The sequence below is a fragment of the Tursiops truncatus genome, chromosome 1 (assembly GCF_011762595.2).
Source record: "Tursiops truncatus isolate mTurTru1 chromosome 1, mTurTru1.mat.Y, whole genome shotgun sequence".
In the NCBI taxonomy this organism is placed as follows: Eukaryota; Metazoa; Chordata; class Mammalia; order Artiodactyla; family Delphinidae; genus Tursiops; species Tursiops truncatus.
Genome location: NC_047034.1, coordinates 71413262 through 71428645, shown reverse-complemented (window position 1 = coordinate 71428645; position 15384 = coordinate 71413262). Strand labels below are relative to the sequence as shown.

General features: G+C 44.8%; 1 protein-coding gene across 14 annotated transcripts in view; it reads left to right on the top strand.

Annotated features, from left to right (window-relative positions):
- SLC25A44 (solute carrier family 25 member 44) overlaps positions 1-15384 on the top strand; it is a 43619-nt gene that overhangs the window by 9929 nt on the left and 18306 nt on the right. For 3 of the 14 annotated variants that reach the window (XM_033857191.2, XM_019933267.3, XM_073806201.1), the window contains 2 exons: positions 2336-2463; positions 5983-6170. In XM_033857191.2, the coding sequence (XP_033713082.1) occupies positions 2336-2463; positions 5983-6170 (316 nt within the window). The other 11 variants (XM_073806238.1, XM_073806236.1, XR_012332566.1 and 8 more) reach the window with 10 other exon arrangements.

The window sequence follows — 15384 nt, the reverse complement described above, 5'->3', positions numbered from 1 at the left end:
ATTTGCTATATTCCCTGTGTTGTATAGTATATATCCTTGTAGCTTGTTTGTACCTCTTTTTTTTTTTTTTGAGGTATGCGGGCCTCTTACTGTTGTGGCCTCTCCCGTTGCGGAGCACAGGTTCCGGACCCGCAGGCTTAGCAGCCATGGCTCACAGGCCCAGCCGCTCCGCGGCATGTGGGATCTTCCCGGACCAGGGCACGAACCCGTGTTCCCTGCATCGGCAGGCGAACTCTCAACCACTGCGCCACCAGGGAAGCCCTTGTTTGTTCCTCTTAATCCCCTACCCCTATATTGCTCCTCCCCGCAAGAAGAAATTCTTAAAGGTATTATGGTGACTGAATTGTACAGAGAAAACTGAGAGGGAACCTTGGAGATGATAAATCTATTTTACATCCAGTCTCACTCAGAGTAAGAGCCAAAGTCCATGCAATGGCTTCAGGGCCCTACCTCTTAGACTTCATCTACTGTTCTTTCCCTCATTCATTCGGCTGCAGGCATACTGGCCTTGGTGCCAAAGACCTCAGGCATGCTCATGCCTCAGGGCCTTTGCATAGGATGTTACCTCTGCTTGGAAAGTTCTCGCCACAGATCTATAAGGCTTATACTATCCTTTAGGGCTTTGCTTAGACTTCACCTTCTACCCTTTCTGCCCTTGGCATTCCTTATCTCCTTTTCCTGCTCTATTTTTTTCTATAATTAGCACGCAACATGTCTGACATAGTTGTATATTTTGCTCTTTATTTATTTATTGTCTGTTTTCCCCCACTAGAATGTAAGTTTCATAAGGACAGGGATTTGAGGCTATTTTATTCACTGTTGTATCTTTAGAACCCAAAGTGACTGGCTCGTGGTAATCACTCAATAAATCTTTGTTGAATAAATGAACGAACTCTTGTCTCTCACCTCCAGAGAGGGAAAAGCAAAATAATTCAATTGCAGGTGAACTTCCTAGTGACACTTGGATTGGGTGGATCTGGGTATTATTCCATCTTCTTCATCAGCATTTTGAAAAATGAATTTTCCTTTCTTTTTTTTTTAATTAATTAATTTATTTATTTTCGGCTATGTTGGGTCTTTGTTGCTGCGCGCGGGCTTTCTCTATTTGGGGCGAGCAGGGGCTACTCTTCCTTGTGGTGCGCCGGCTTCTCATTGCGGTGGCTTCCCTTGTTGCGGAGCACAGGCTTTAGGCGCGTGGGCTTCAGCAGAGTTGTGGCACTCAGGCTCAGTAGTTGTGGTTTGCAGACTCTAGAGCTCAGGCTCAGTAGTTGTGGCGCACGGGCTTATTTGCTCTACCGCGTGTGGGATCTTCCCTGTCCAGGGCTCGAACCCATGTCCCTTGTATTGGCAGGTGGATTCTTAACCACTGCGCCACCAGGGAAATCCAATTTTCCTTTCTTGATATAGGCTGAAGAAAAGTTCTCACTGTAGGATATGATTTTCTCTTTTAATTGTAATTGTTTTTATTTTTTAAAACATTCATATGGTTCAAAATTCAAAAGGTAAGAAAGGGTATGCAGTGAAAACACTCCTCACCTACCACAGTCACCCAGCTTCCTTCCTTAAAGACAATTAGTGTTACCAATTTTTAATGTATCTTACCAGTTATCCAGTGCACGTATAAGAAAATATGTGGTGTGTGCTTTTCTAGCCAGTGAGTTGTGAAAAGTAGAGCATAAGCATAAGAGTTTTACATCAGGAGTGATTTCTGAAAGGAGTCAGCAAGCAAAGAGGTTTTGAAATCCCCTTCTCCAGAGAAATTTTTGTCCTATGCAAAATGACTTCTGGAAGGGGCCTGAGATTTAAAAATTTTTGTTGGTTCAGGGCTTCCCTGGTGGCGCAGTGGTTAAGAATCCGCCTGCCAATGCAGGGCACACCGGTTCGAGCCCTGGTCCAGGAAGATCCCACATGCTGCGGAGCAACTAAGCCCGTGCATCACAACTACTGAGCCTGCGTTCTAGAGCCCGCGAGCCACAACTACTGAGCCCACGTGCCACAATTACTGAAGCCTGCATGCCTAGAGCCCGTGCTCCGCAACGAGAAGCCACCGCAATGATAAGCCCGCACACTGCAACGAAGAGTAGCCCCCACTCGCCACAACTAGAGAAGGCCTGCGTGCAGCAACGAAGACCCAGTGCAGCCAAAAATAAATAAATAAATTTATTTAAAAAATTTTTTTGTTGTTGGTTTAGATGGAAGCAAAGATGGGAGTTATAGGATCTAAGGTGGCTAAGGATGGAGGGTTTGTCATCGTTGGGCCAACTGGTAGAAAAGGTTTGGGGCCGTGTGGAGTGGAACCTCATGTCTTGAGGCATTATCTTTCCCTTGATTCCAGAGCAGCTCTCGTCCCTCTGCCCTAAGGAGTGCCCTCACATCGTCTTTCAAGCCATCTCGGGGCCTCTGGCTGCAGCCACTGCTTCCATCCTCACCAATCCCATGGATGTCATCCGAACCCGAGTACAGGTAAGACCAGTCTTCTCCCCTACCCTCCTCCCAGATAAACCATTAGAAGTGTGATCTTGAGGCCCTCCAATATTTCCTGACCTCTTTGTGTCATGGCCCTCTAGTCTAGCCAGCCTTCTCCTGGTCATCCAAGCCTCTTCCTTGTGGTTATGCTTACCATCTACAGAAACCAGCTGAGCACTTTGAATCACCTAGAATGTTTCTGTCATCCTGTCTGCTACCTTGCATGCCTCTACTGCTTTCCTTGCCCATGCATCTAGGAATTCTTACTGCTTTCTTCTAGGCTTTCATCATAATAGCATAGCCTATCAACCACCTTTTCCTTACCTTGTAGCTTTGTGGTTATTAGAAATATGATTTTAGTTAATTTCGTAAGTCTGTCTAGCTTCTCCACTTGGCTATGTGCTCTCTACAGTGAAAATGACTGTCCTTGAACAGGTTTCACAGATTGTTCTGTGTGGACTCAGCACAAACACAGACAAAGCCCTGGGTGGTGTTGTCCAGAAGTTATAGTCCCTGTCTTTAGTCAGCTGAATGACAATTTCACAGCCCCGAGTCCAAGGAAATAGAATCTGAATGATAATGTATAATATACACATGGTAGGTTTTGCTATATAAAGCTTTAGGTGGAGGGACTTCCCTGGGGTCCAGTGGGTAAGACTCCATGTTTCCAATGCCAGGGGCCTGGGTTCGATCCTTGGTCAGGGAATTAGATCCCGCATGCATGCTGCAACTAAGAAGCCCGCATGCCACAACTGAGAAGCCCACATGCTGCAACTAAGACCCAGTGCAGCCAAGATAAAAAAATAAATAATAATAAAATTTAAAAATAAATAATAATAAAAGAAAATAAATAAATAATCATAAAATAAATAAATAAATATTTTTAAAAAAACTTTAGGTGGAGAGAATGGGGGAATTTTAATATCTGATTTGGGTAACTTAACAGGACAGCTGTCCAGGAGAGTGTGGTCATTGAGTTACAGTGAGGAGAGGGAAGGAAAATAACCTTAGCAGATGGAGGTGAAGTCAGCTTCCCTGATACCAGGATGTTGGGATGGAGGTGGCTGGTAAATCTAGGTACAGTTGACTCTTGAACAACATGGAGTTTAGGAGCACTGACACTCCGCATAGTTGAAAATTTGAGTATAACTTGGCCCTCTGAATCTGTGGTTCGCCATCCACAGATCGCATAGTACTGTAGTGTTTTGGGTTTTTTTAAGTATAAATAAAAATGAATTTTTACTTAAATCATTTTGGTATAGATTATAGTCAAAGATATTTAAACACATTGTGGGTAATATAAGCAGGCAGTTCAATTTTAAATTCAATTTTTTATGTAGTAACTCTGCTACGTATGTACAATTTTTTTTTGTGTGTGTGGTACGCGGGCCTCTCACTGTTGTGGCCTCTCCCGTTGTGGAGCACAGGCTCCAGACACGCAGGCTCAGTGGCCATGGCTCACGGGCCTAGCCGCTCCGTGGTGTGTGGGATCTTCCCGGACCAGGGCACGAACCCGTGTCCCCTGCATCGGCAGGCGGACTCTCAACCACTGCGCCACCAGGGAAGCCCCCTATGTACAATTTTGATTTATTTCCAGAGAAGTAAAATAATCTCTTTAAATTTAATGTTAGCGTAAGCATGGAATTCTTAAATTAACCAAGTGTGTACTTTAGAGAAACAGGAATATATCTTGACATGTTTAGAGAGATATGCAATCCATAAAGGTTAAATAGCAATGGTAAAGTCTTCCCGGTTATTATATTTATTTTATTTATTTATTTAAAAAATTTTTATTAGTACTGTAGTGTTACTTGTTACTGCTGGAAAAAAACATACTGCATATAAGTGGACCCATGCAGCTCAAACCCGTGTTGTTCGAGAGTCAGCTGTGTATTGGTCCCTAGGAAAGTATGCGCCCCCTCCACGACCCACACGTTTGAAAATGAGTGGCATCTGATTGGTTTGCAAATAATAAAGTGTATAGGTTCCATCCTTATTCTCTCCTGAGCCTTGTTCTGGATGTTCCATGAGGAGATTCAAGGAAAAGGACAGGTCCTTACTTTGAGGAGTTCCCAGGCTGGAAGAGACAGCACATATGAGGACCAGGGCCATAGCTAAAAAAGCCCTTGACGTGGCTGTGGATAAGTGGAGGATTAGGGGAGCACAGGTGGTCAGAGGAAGAAGGGAAAGGGGGAATGTGGAGGAGGGCGCTAAAGGAGGCAGAGAGGAATGGGGAGACGTTCTTAGTCAGAGATGGGACCACCTTGTGAATAGAGGGAAGTATAACAAGGAGTGTGTCTGTCCTGCATTGGCTGAAGGTCTGAAGGGGGTAATCTCTAAAAGTGTAATTTGGTGGCAGGTATGGGGGTGGGGGGGAAGAAGAGGGCAAGACTATTAAGAAAAAAGAGAGAAAAGATTGCAGTATGATAGGGAAGACAGGTCACAGGGTGTGTGGGAGATGACAGGGTTGGAGGGGGAGGACTCTAGCCATGGGGCTTCAGAGGGATTGAGATGATCAGAATCAAAATCACTGGTAGAGAGAGCTGAGACAGGCTGGGACCTGGGCCCCTTTGCTGCAGTGCTGCAGGGCTTGCACATGGACACACCTCTCCTTGAGCAACGGAATATAAAGAAACTATATGGGACTAAAAACAACTGTGTGCATGCCCAGTTGGGGCAAATTCTGGACCCAAAACATACAAAGAAACCAAAAAACCCAACTGCCACTTTTGAAGTGCCGGGAGCAAAAGCAGGGTACTGTGCATGCTCCCTGCACACACCACCACCTAAGGGGCGGCGAAATACCTAAGCCACCCCTCTGGCCGGACTCCTGGACACACCCCTACCCTCACCCCATATAAGAAACAAGCTTACCTCCCTTTGGGGAGTGAGCAAGCAAAGGAAGCTCTTGTTTGTTCTTGCTCCCCTCTTGTGCAGCAAGGGCCCCAGTAAAGCCTTGCCTGAATTTCTTGTCTGGCCTCTAGTCGATTTCTATTGCTTCGGGAAGGCCAAGAACCCTGGACCGTAACAGAGCTGCAGAGGCCCTTAGAGGTGATTTAATCCAGCCTCCCTGAGACCAGAGAGAAGCACTTGGTCCAAAGACTCATCACTATGTAGTTTATCTAATGATATGAATTATAACTACCATTTATTGAATACTTACTGTCTGCCAGGCACTGTTCTCAGCATTTACAAGTATTCTTTTGTTTACTTCGTAGAACAACCACACAGGGTAGGTATTATCATTACTATTTTATATTTGAGGAAACTGGGGTGCAAAGTGTTAAGTAAAGTACCTGAGATTATGCTGTTAGTAAATTGTGGAGCAGAATTCATACCAGGCAGTCTGGCACCAGAGCCCATACTCAGTCACTGTGCTGAACTGTCCCGCAGAAGCAGAGTCCAGCCCTCTGACTCCCAAGTCTAATTCTTTCCACTTTAGCCTAAGGCAGAGGGAGATTGGGTAGAGGGGCTTTGACTGCAGACCGTCGTCCTCCAATGCGTTGACTTTTCCAGGTTGAGGGCAAGAACTCCATCATCCTGACCTTCCGACAGCTGATGGCAGAAGAGGGGCCTTGGGGCCTCATGAAAGGCCTCTCCGCCAGAATCATCTCAGCCACGCCCTCAACCATTGTCATTGTGGTGGGCTACGAGAGCCTCAAGAAACTCAGCCTCCGACCTGAGCTGGTGGACTCAAGACACTGGTAACGAGTGATGGGGAGAGAAGCCTGCTGTTTCCCACACTACTCTGAGTCAGGGGCAGAGAGGAGAGGGTAGCACCCTCTTCAGGTGCCCCACCAGATACCGAGTCCGGCCCTGGATCAGGGACAGAGACTTTGAACTGCTCTTGCTGAAGAGGCTCCACGCCTGGATCCCCTGCTCTCATTTTTAAATTTTCTTGCCAAACTCGGCTCACTCATTCAGTACAGGTACTGTCCTGCCCTAAGGAAATCCACTCTCCCTGCCAATCCCACTCCATCCATCCCCTGCCAACCCTTCTCTGCCTTCCCCCTCCATCTGTGTCCCTGAGATCCTGAGAAAAGCTGCACATAGAACTTGCTTACTACCACTGGTTCTTCCTCTTGGGCTTTCAGCCCAGATTCCAAGCAGTTGCCATCAGCCCTTTCCTGCTTCATCTCTTAGGCTTGCTTATTTTTATTTTGGGACTGAGCTGCCCACCAGACTACTCTGCTTTTCCCTGCCACTGGGGGCAAGGTGCCAGGCACTTTTGCACAGGGAGTGGGAGCAGCAAAAACCTCTGGTTCTCCAGAGCACTCATCCTCTGTTTGGAGAGTTATTAGGTTGGGGAGAAATGTTGATACTTTATTTTGTGTGTGTATTTTTCTGTGAACCAGGCTACTGTCTTAGTCCTGCTAAAGCACCAATCCTGCAGTCAGAGCCCACCCCTTCCTCAGACAGGTGGAAAAATATCATGTAGCTTTTCCCTCAATCCCAGTTATCTATCCCTCCCAGTCCCTTCAGTCCCAGCAGCCTCAGGATATATAAGCTGTTTTTTTCCTCCTGGCCCAGATGACTACAGTGGTGGGCACAGCTCTAAATAGATCAGACTGTCTGGGACACACTGGACTTGGAACACTACCCTGAAAAGTCTGGTTTAGAGAGTAGTTGGTTTGGAAAGTGACAGGAGTATATGTGTGCCCTAGTGCATCTCCCTCGACCAGCTGAGCCAAACCTAGGAGAGGGCAGTGGAGGTTCTCAGCCCCAGGCAGTCATGACACACATATATACCCCAATCACTTGGGACTCACAGAAACAGATGTTGTCTCACAATGGGAGTCTCTGAGATGTGGAACTGTTTGTGTTTTTCTTGTCTCCGATCTGAGGAGTCATCCCGGTCATGGTACCCTCTGGAGGGATGCTTGGAGGCGGGTAAAGGGCGGGTCAGGAACTCACCCAATACCAGGACCACTGCATTTACCAGCCTGATACTGCCGAGATGATCTGTTGAAGCTCTCAGGAGCTAGATGATGAGTGCTCCTTCCCTGCCTCATCCTTCCCCCACAACACACACCTCCTCTACCAAGCTTGTGTTGCAGGTGAGGAGAGGTGCAGTAAATGGAATGACAAGAAGGCATATCAAACCCTGCACTTTTACTTGAGACATCTGGCTTGGATGACCCTTCAAACTTTCTTATTGGTCCCACCCCCTGGGAGAAGCCATGGTGCCAATTTGAAAGGTGCTAGCTACCTGAAGCCTTGATATTTCTTATGGCTGCCCCACATTCTATCCCCCAGGCAAGATCAGAATCTGAATTCTCTACCTTCACCACCACCACTGCCCATCTTGGGCTCTATCTTTGAGGGTTATTTTCTCTTTCACTTATTTTTATTTTTGACTGTCCCTTCTTGCGCTTTGTCAGGAGTCCTCCAATTTCTATTCACAAATGGTCATCCAAAGGGTTGGGCCCACAGATCATGAATCTTCCTGCCTCTCAGTCACTCCTTTACCCTAAGAACCACCAACATAATAGAAGCCAGGGGTCCCTCCTTTCTCTTTAAACTCATTCTAGTGAGACCTTTGGAGGTTGGTTTTCTCAGCTCCACACCTTCCCCTCCCTACAGTCTTGTCTTCAGTCCTTCCCCACCATTGCAAAGTGGGTAAAGTATCAGGGACAGGAGGTAGTCTCCTGCTTCTCATGTCTTAGGTTGTTTCCATCCCAGACTCCTCCAGACTCTTTCTTCTGTTCTATTTTATTGTACAGTATTTCAGCCTTTCACCTGTTTCCTCTGTCTGTCTCTCTGTCACACACACAGTTTTAAAGGACGATGGGCATTTACTAAAAGGGACCTCTGGCCCCTACTTTCCCATCTAATATTTTAGGGACTGGGATTGGGTTTGGTTAAAATGCCTTGGTGGGGGTGGGATAGTGGGCTTCCATTTTCCCAGGACCATGGATCTGGACCAATTGGAATTTTTGATACATTGGTCTGTAGCCAAAATTGGAAGAAACTTTCAGGGAGACTGGGCAAGACGGGAAACCTGATGGGAGTATTTAAGGACAGGGGAATAAAGTGCAGATGCAGTTAACATTTGATAAAATGGACTCGTGAATATTAACAGCGAACATTCACTGTTGCACTGTATGAAGTCTCCGAAGTGTAATTAAACGTTTTTATTGAGTCCTTGAGCTTTGCGCTTATTTTGCCCGCTTGCCGAGAAAGTATGTTACGTAAGTGTATCGTTCTTGTATTAATACGTGTGTAACCCTCCGCCTCGGCAGTTTCCCCGGTGTTTGCTCGGTGATAGACATTCGCTGCTTCCAATCGGAGGCGCGCAGTGCCGGGAGTGGCCAATCGGGGGCTTCGGTGGGCGGAGCGGCCGGGCCAGTTAGCTTTGGCGGTTTTATTTCAACATGGCCGAAGCGAGCGGCGTCAACTTAGGCAGCGGCTGTGAGGAAAAAGGGCCTGAGGAATTAGCTCAGGAATCTGCGCGACCCGGCACTATCATCTCGAGGGTGAAGCTTTTTGACACCATGGTGGACACTTTCATCCAGAAGTTGGTCGCTGCTGGGAGGTAAGGTGGAGGAAGTGAGGCTGAGTGCCAATCTCGCAGTAGGTTGAGGCGGGCGAGAGGCAAAAAGAGGGTTTGTCCCGCCAGAGTCTAAACCCGGCGAGACCAGGACGGCCCCAGGGAAGCCAGCCCAGTCACGTGGGTCTGGGGGGGTCTGGGTTATTTATCGGCAGTCATATTCTACCCTCAATTCCTAAGCCTCCGGAAGTCACGTGATGTTTACTAATACATAATTAGGTAATGTGGAGCACATTTAGGACAAGTAGCTACTCCTTCCAGTAAACCTAGTTTTTGGGTTTTTTTTTTGTAAATATTGGATGCACTTATAAATTTATTTATTTATTTTGGGCTGCGTTGGGTCTTAGTTGCTGCCTGCGTGCTTTCTCTAGTTGCCACGAGTCCGGGCTGCTCTTCATTGTGGTGCGCAGGCTTCTCATTGTGGTGGCTCCTCTTGTTGCGGAGCAGGGGCTTCAGGCGCACGGGCTTCAGTAGTTGCAGCATGTAGACTCAGTAGTTGTGGCTTGCGGGCTCTAGAGCGCAGGCCCAGTAGTAGTGGCGCAGGGCTTAGTTGCTCCGTGGCATGTGGGATCTTCCTGGACCAGGGCTTGAACCCGTACAGTTTCTTAACCACTGCACCATCAGTGAAGTCCCCAGTAAGCCTAGTTTTGATTATAGGTGGTTGAGAGGAAACACACTGGCTTTGGAGTTAGATTTAGGGTTCAAGTCATGGCCCAACTTAAAGTGAGCGAGACTTAACTGCTCTGTGCCTGCGTTCCTCATAAATAAAATGGGAACAATAGTACTTTTCTCATAGAGTCGGTCTTTCTGAGGTTTAAATGAGTAAAAACTCAGAAGGCTCTTAGAACAGTGCCGGCTACGTAGAAAGCATTAGACTTCTAGCTGTTGTTATGGAAATAGTAATAACCTTCACTGGGTGGTTGTGAGGACTAAATGTATTGCCATAGAAAGAAACACTTCCTCTCTTGATTTCTACTTTATATGAGCGATATTCTAACAATGCTGTTGACCTGAATTGTTGGACACTTTAATCAATAGAAATTGATATGGGCTTCCCTGGTGGCGCAGTGGTTGAGAATCTGCCTGCCAATGCAGGGGACGTGGGTTCGAGCCCTGGACCGGGAGGATCCCACATGCCGCGGAGCAACTGGGCCCGTGCGCCACAGCTGCTGAGCATTCTCAAGCCACAACTGCTGAGGCCCGCATGCCTGGAGCCCGTGCTCCGAGGTGGGAGAGACCACCGCAGTGAGAGGCCTGCCCGCTGCAGCGAGGGGAGGACCCCGCTCTCTGCAACTAGAGAAAGCCCATGTGCAGCAACAAAGACCCAACACGGCCAAAAATAAATAAAATAAATTAACCCCTCCAAAAAAATGAATAAAAGAAAAAATATTTTAAAAAAAATAGAAATTGATAAGAGGCCAGAGGAGAAATTCAGGCAAGGCTTTATTGAGACTCATGCTGCTGCATGAGGGAGTGAAAACAAGTTACAGGTGTCCTTGCTCATTTTTCTGAGGGGGAGTGAGCTGGTCCCTTAAATGGGGTGAGGGTAGGGGTGGATCCATTGGTCCGCTGGAAAGGTGGCTTAGGTGGTCTGCCCACCCCCTCAGTGGTGCTGTGTGCAGGGATCATGGGCAGTACCCTGCTTTTGCTCCTGACACCTCAAAAGTGACAGTTGGCTTTTTGGTCTTTTTGCATCTTGATCAGAATTTGCACCAACTGTGCATGTATGTAGTTGTTTTTAGTCCCTTATAGTTACTTTGTATTGTTGTTTGAGGAGACATTTGCCTAGGTGCAAGCACTGCAGGAAAGCGTCCCAGGTCCCAGCCTGTCACAACAGTATTGGACACTTTAAAGGAAGAGTTTTGTCCATGGTCCCATACCCCAGAACATTAATGCTGAAACACTGTTATCAGAACTTCAAGGGGTCTGACCACAGCCTGTTTTCCATCCACCCTCTATGTCCCCACTACCCCTGTTCTTTAACATCATCAAGACTCTCATCTGCTCCCTATTTCCTTCCCTCCTGGTTTTAGGACTTTACCTTTCCTACAAAAACCTTATGATACATCTCTTCACTCACTGATTCACTCAGCAAATATTTGAATGACTATTCTGTACCAGGCGCTGTGTCAGGTGCTGGGGATATGATAAAGCAGACAAGGCCCGTCTTACATTCAGTGGGTAGAGACATGAAGTAAACAAAATAATCATAGAGTTTGGTAAGGTAATGAACGAGCAACTTGAGGGAAAGGAAAACACTAGATAGGATAGTTAGGGGATTCCACTCTGAGGAAGTGACATTGATATGAAAAAAGAATAGGAGGGCACCAGCTTTTCAAAGAACTAGAGAAAAAGCTTATAGGAGGGAAGGACAGCTTGTGCAAAGGTCCTGAAATGGTCAGGGCGTTCTAGGAGCTGGCAGAGTGAGAGGAAATCAGAGGAGGCCGCACAGGCAGGTGACAGCCTTATCAAGCAGGGCCTAGTTTCCATAGTAATAAATTTGATAAAATAATTTGTAATCATTTTTATGGCCCATTCATGACACACCATCATTTTATGTCCAGGCAAGATTTCTCCATTGATTGATTGATTGGCTTTCCCTTACTCATTCTTACCCTCCTCTCTCCTCCCCACAGGCCCTGCTTTCTGTTGGCTATATGTCCTCCATTTATTCATGTATTCATGTACAAATGTTTTTTGGACATCTCCAGTGTCTCAGGCTCTGTTTTAGGAGCTGGAGATACAGCAGTGATCAAGATAGGAAGGTCCCTGCTCTTGTGGAATAGACTTTCTTGTGCCACAAAGAAAAATAAATCAGCGTGAAGGAACAGAGAGCAATGGGGAAGTGGTCTGGGTTAGTGTGAGTGCAGGGAGGTGACATTTGAATAAGTCTGCATCCTTGTAAAGTGTGTTGTTTTGTCTGTGTATTTTTTTTTAATTTGTTTATTTATTTTTGGCTGCGTTGGGTCTTCGTTGCTGCATGAGGGCTTTCTGTAGTTGAGGTGAGCAGGCGGCTACTCTTCCTTGTGGTGCGTGGGCTTCTCATTGTTGCAGAGCACGGACTCTAGCTGTGCAGGCTTCAGTAGTTGTGGCCCATGGGCTCTAGAGTGCAGGCTCAGTAGTTCTGGCGCACGGCTTAGTTGCTCCGCGGCATGTGGGATCTTCCCAGACCAGGGCTCCAACCCATGTCCCCTGCATTGGCAGGCGGATTCTTAACCACTGCGCCACCAGGGAAGTACCCTGTGTATGTTTTAAATTTATATGAATGATAGTTGTGCTGCATATGTCTTTTTTCACTTAATAGATTTTTTTTTTAAATATCTAACCATATACTATAAATGCGTATGGTTCAGAGCTCTCAGTGCTACTTGTCATTTCATGATATGCATCCAGCACTTACCCGTTCCCTATCATGGCACCTGGTTGCTTCCAGCTCCCTCCTCCACAAATTATGTCAGGGTACATCCCCTCACAGACTAGTGCTAGAATTTCTCTGAGGTATATAATGGATTGGAATCACGGGATCCAAGGGTTTATATCTACCTATGTTTTGTCAGATTGCTTTCCAGAAAAGCTGTTCCTTTCTCCTGTGTCCTCACCATCACTGGGTATCTACCATTCTAATATTTGCTATTCTGAAGGTGTGAAAGGGGTATTTCATTATTATTTTAATTTGCACATTTCTAATTCCTCATAGGTGTGGGCAGTTCCTTATATACCTCATTAGTCATTTGGCTTCCTTTTCTGTGAACTGCCTACTTATTTTCTGTAGTGTTTTTTTTTTTTTTGGACCTTTTTTTTTTTTAAATTGGGTTTTTTATCTTGATGATTTGCTGGAGTTCCCTGTATAGTCTAGATATCAATCCTTTGTCTGTTTCAGACTGAAGAGGAAATAGCTGTCTCTATTAGATGTTAACTTTGTCTATGATGTCCTTTGAGTAACAGAAATCCTTAATTAAATAAAAAATTACACAGATTTTAGTTGCTTACACTTTACCCCAGGAAGATGAAGCAGAAAGAGAAATGTAGTCATCCCAAGGGACCTTCTCCCAAGCAGTATGGATACTCATGACTCTTCTCAGCCTTTGCACTAACTTCGCATCCTTCAAACAGTCATAATAAATTGCTAAGTATTGCCTAATCAATTTGTATTTTAAAACCCTTAATTTTCATGTAATTCATGTTTTTCATTTTATGGCTTGTGCTTTTGAGGTCTTGTTTACAGAGGCTATACCAATGCCCAGGTCACAAAGATAATCTCCAGTGTTTTCTTCTATTGGCTATTTTATCATTTTACTCTCTGCTCTAAATCTGTGATCTGTCTGGATTCAGGTGTAAAGTTGTAGTCTCAGTCAGTCTCATTTTTTTGTTTTCCCAATCATTGTCATCTAAACAGTTCGTTCGTCCCCATTGCTTTAGGGAGCCCCTTTTATCGTATGGCAAGTCCCTCTGCCTATTGTGTCCCTGGGTCTCTCTTCTGCCCCAGATCTATTCACCTGTCTTTGTGCCAGTGCATATGGGTTCTTAATACCAAACCTTTGTAGGAAACTGTAAATCTGGTACAGCAAGTCCCTCTTCTCTCTTCACTTTAAAATTGACCCAGCTATTTGAGAACCTTGATTTTTTTCCTTGTAAACTTTAGAATGAATTTTTCTGGATCCTCAAAACATTCAGCTGCAATTTTTGGTATGTATTTTTGGCAAATTAAGGAAGTCCCTGTCTCATTCTAGTTTTCTGAGAATTATTAAAAAGATCATGATTTGGTGTTGAACCTATCAAATGTTTTCTTCCCCAGTTAAGAAGATCATATAATTTTTCTTCAGTTCATTAACGTTGATGATCTACATTGGTAGATTTTATGGAAGTTAAACTATCTTTGCATTCTTGGAATAAATCTACTTAATTATGATGCATTTAAAAAATACAGTTGGATTTAGTTAGATCAGTGTTTGTATGCCATAAGTGAAATGGGCCTATGGTTTCTTTTCTTTCACTGTCCTTATCAGCTTATAGAACCAAAGATATATTAGCCACATATATCCCTCTTCAGGAACGATTTATATAAAATCAGGATTATCTAGTCCTCAAAAGTTTGGAAGAGCTCATTTACGCCTATAACTTTCTGGGGTTGTCGAGGACTGCCAGTATTATGTTAAAGAGCAATGATGCAGTAGGCACCTTTGTTTTGTCCTCAAAGTGTCCCCATAGTGTTTGTTGCAGATTTTTGGTGTTTCTGTTTCTTTAACGGCTACAAGTCTGTTTAGATGTTATTTCTTCTTGCGACAGATTTGCCATTTTACAGGTTCCCCCCAGAAATTTGTCTCTTTCACCTGTTATATTAACTTGTAACTGTTTGAACTGTTTGAAATTATTAATTTAATTTTCATTATTTCCCTTTTTTCCATTATATGCTGTTTATTTTGGACTTTATGTAGCCAGAGTTCTATCTTATTAATCTTTTTAAAGAATCAGCCTTTTTTTTTCTTTAATTTCTGTGTTTTGAGGTTACTATTGGTCTCTTTGTCTTTGTATCTATCCTTATTTTTTTAAATTTATTTAGATTTATTTTATTAGTCTCTTCACAAATTCTTTCTTTCTTTCTTTCTTTCTTTTTTTCTTGGCGGCGCCATGCAGGTTGCAGGATCTCAGTTCTCAAACCAGGGATTGAACCCAGGCCACGGCAGTGAAAGCCTGGAATCCTAACCACTAGGACACCAGGGAACAGCTCCAAAATTCTTGAGTTGAACATTTAACTCTTCTTTTTCAATCGTTTTTGTTTTCTGAAAAATGTGTTTAAAACCATAAATTTTCATATAATTACTGCTTTTGCTGGTTTCTACAAATTCTTATATCTAATATTTTCATAGTCATTTATGTTTTTAAATTGAGATTTAATTCATAAAACATAAAATTCACCTTTTAATGAGTGAAATTAGTATATTCAAAAAGTTGTGGAACCGTCACCATTATCTAATTCCAGAACATTCTTTTCACTCCAGAAACGTTGTACAGTATTCATTAGCAGTCACTTCCCATTTCTCATCCCAGTCTCCCAGCTCCTGGTACAGGCCTCTCATTGTTGTGGCCTCTCCCGCTGCCGACCACAGGCTCCGGAAGGGCAGGCTCAGCGGCCATGGCTCACGGGCCCAGCCGCTCCGCGGCGTGTGGGATCTTCCCGGACCGGGGCACGAACCCATGTCCCCTGCATCGGCAGGCGGACTCTGAACCACTGCGCCACCAGGGAAGCCCTAGATTTGCTTTCTCTGGACATTTTATATAAATGGAACCATATAACATGTGGTCTTATGTGTCTGGCTTCTTACACTTAGCTTAATGATTTCAGGGTTCATCCGTGTTATAGTATATAT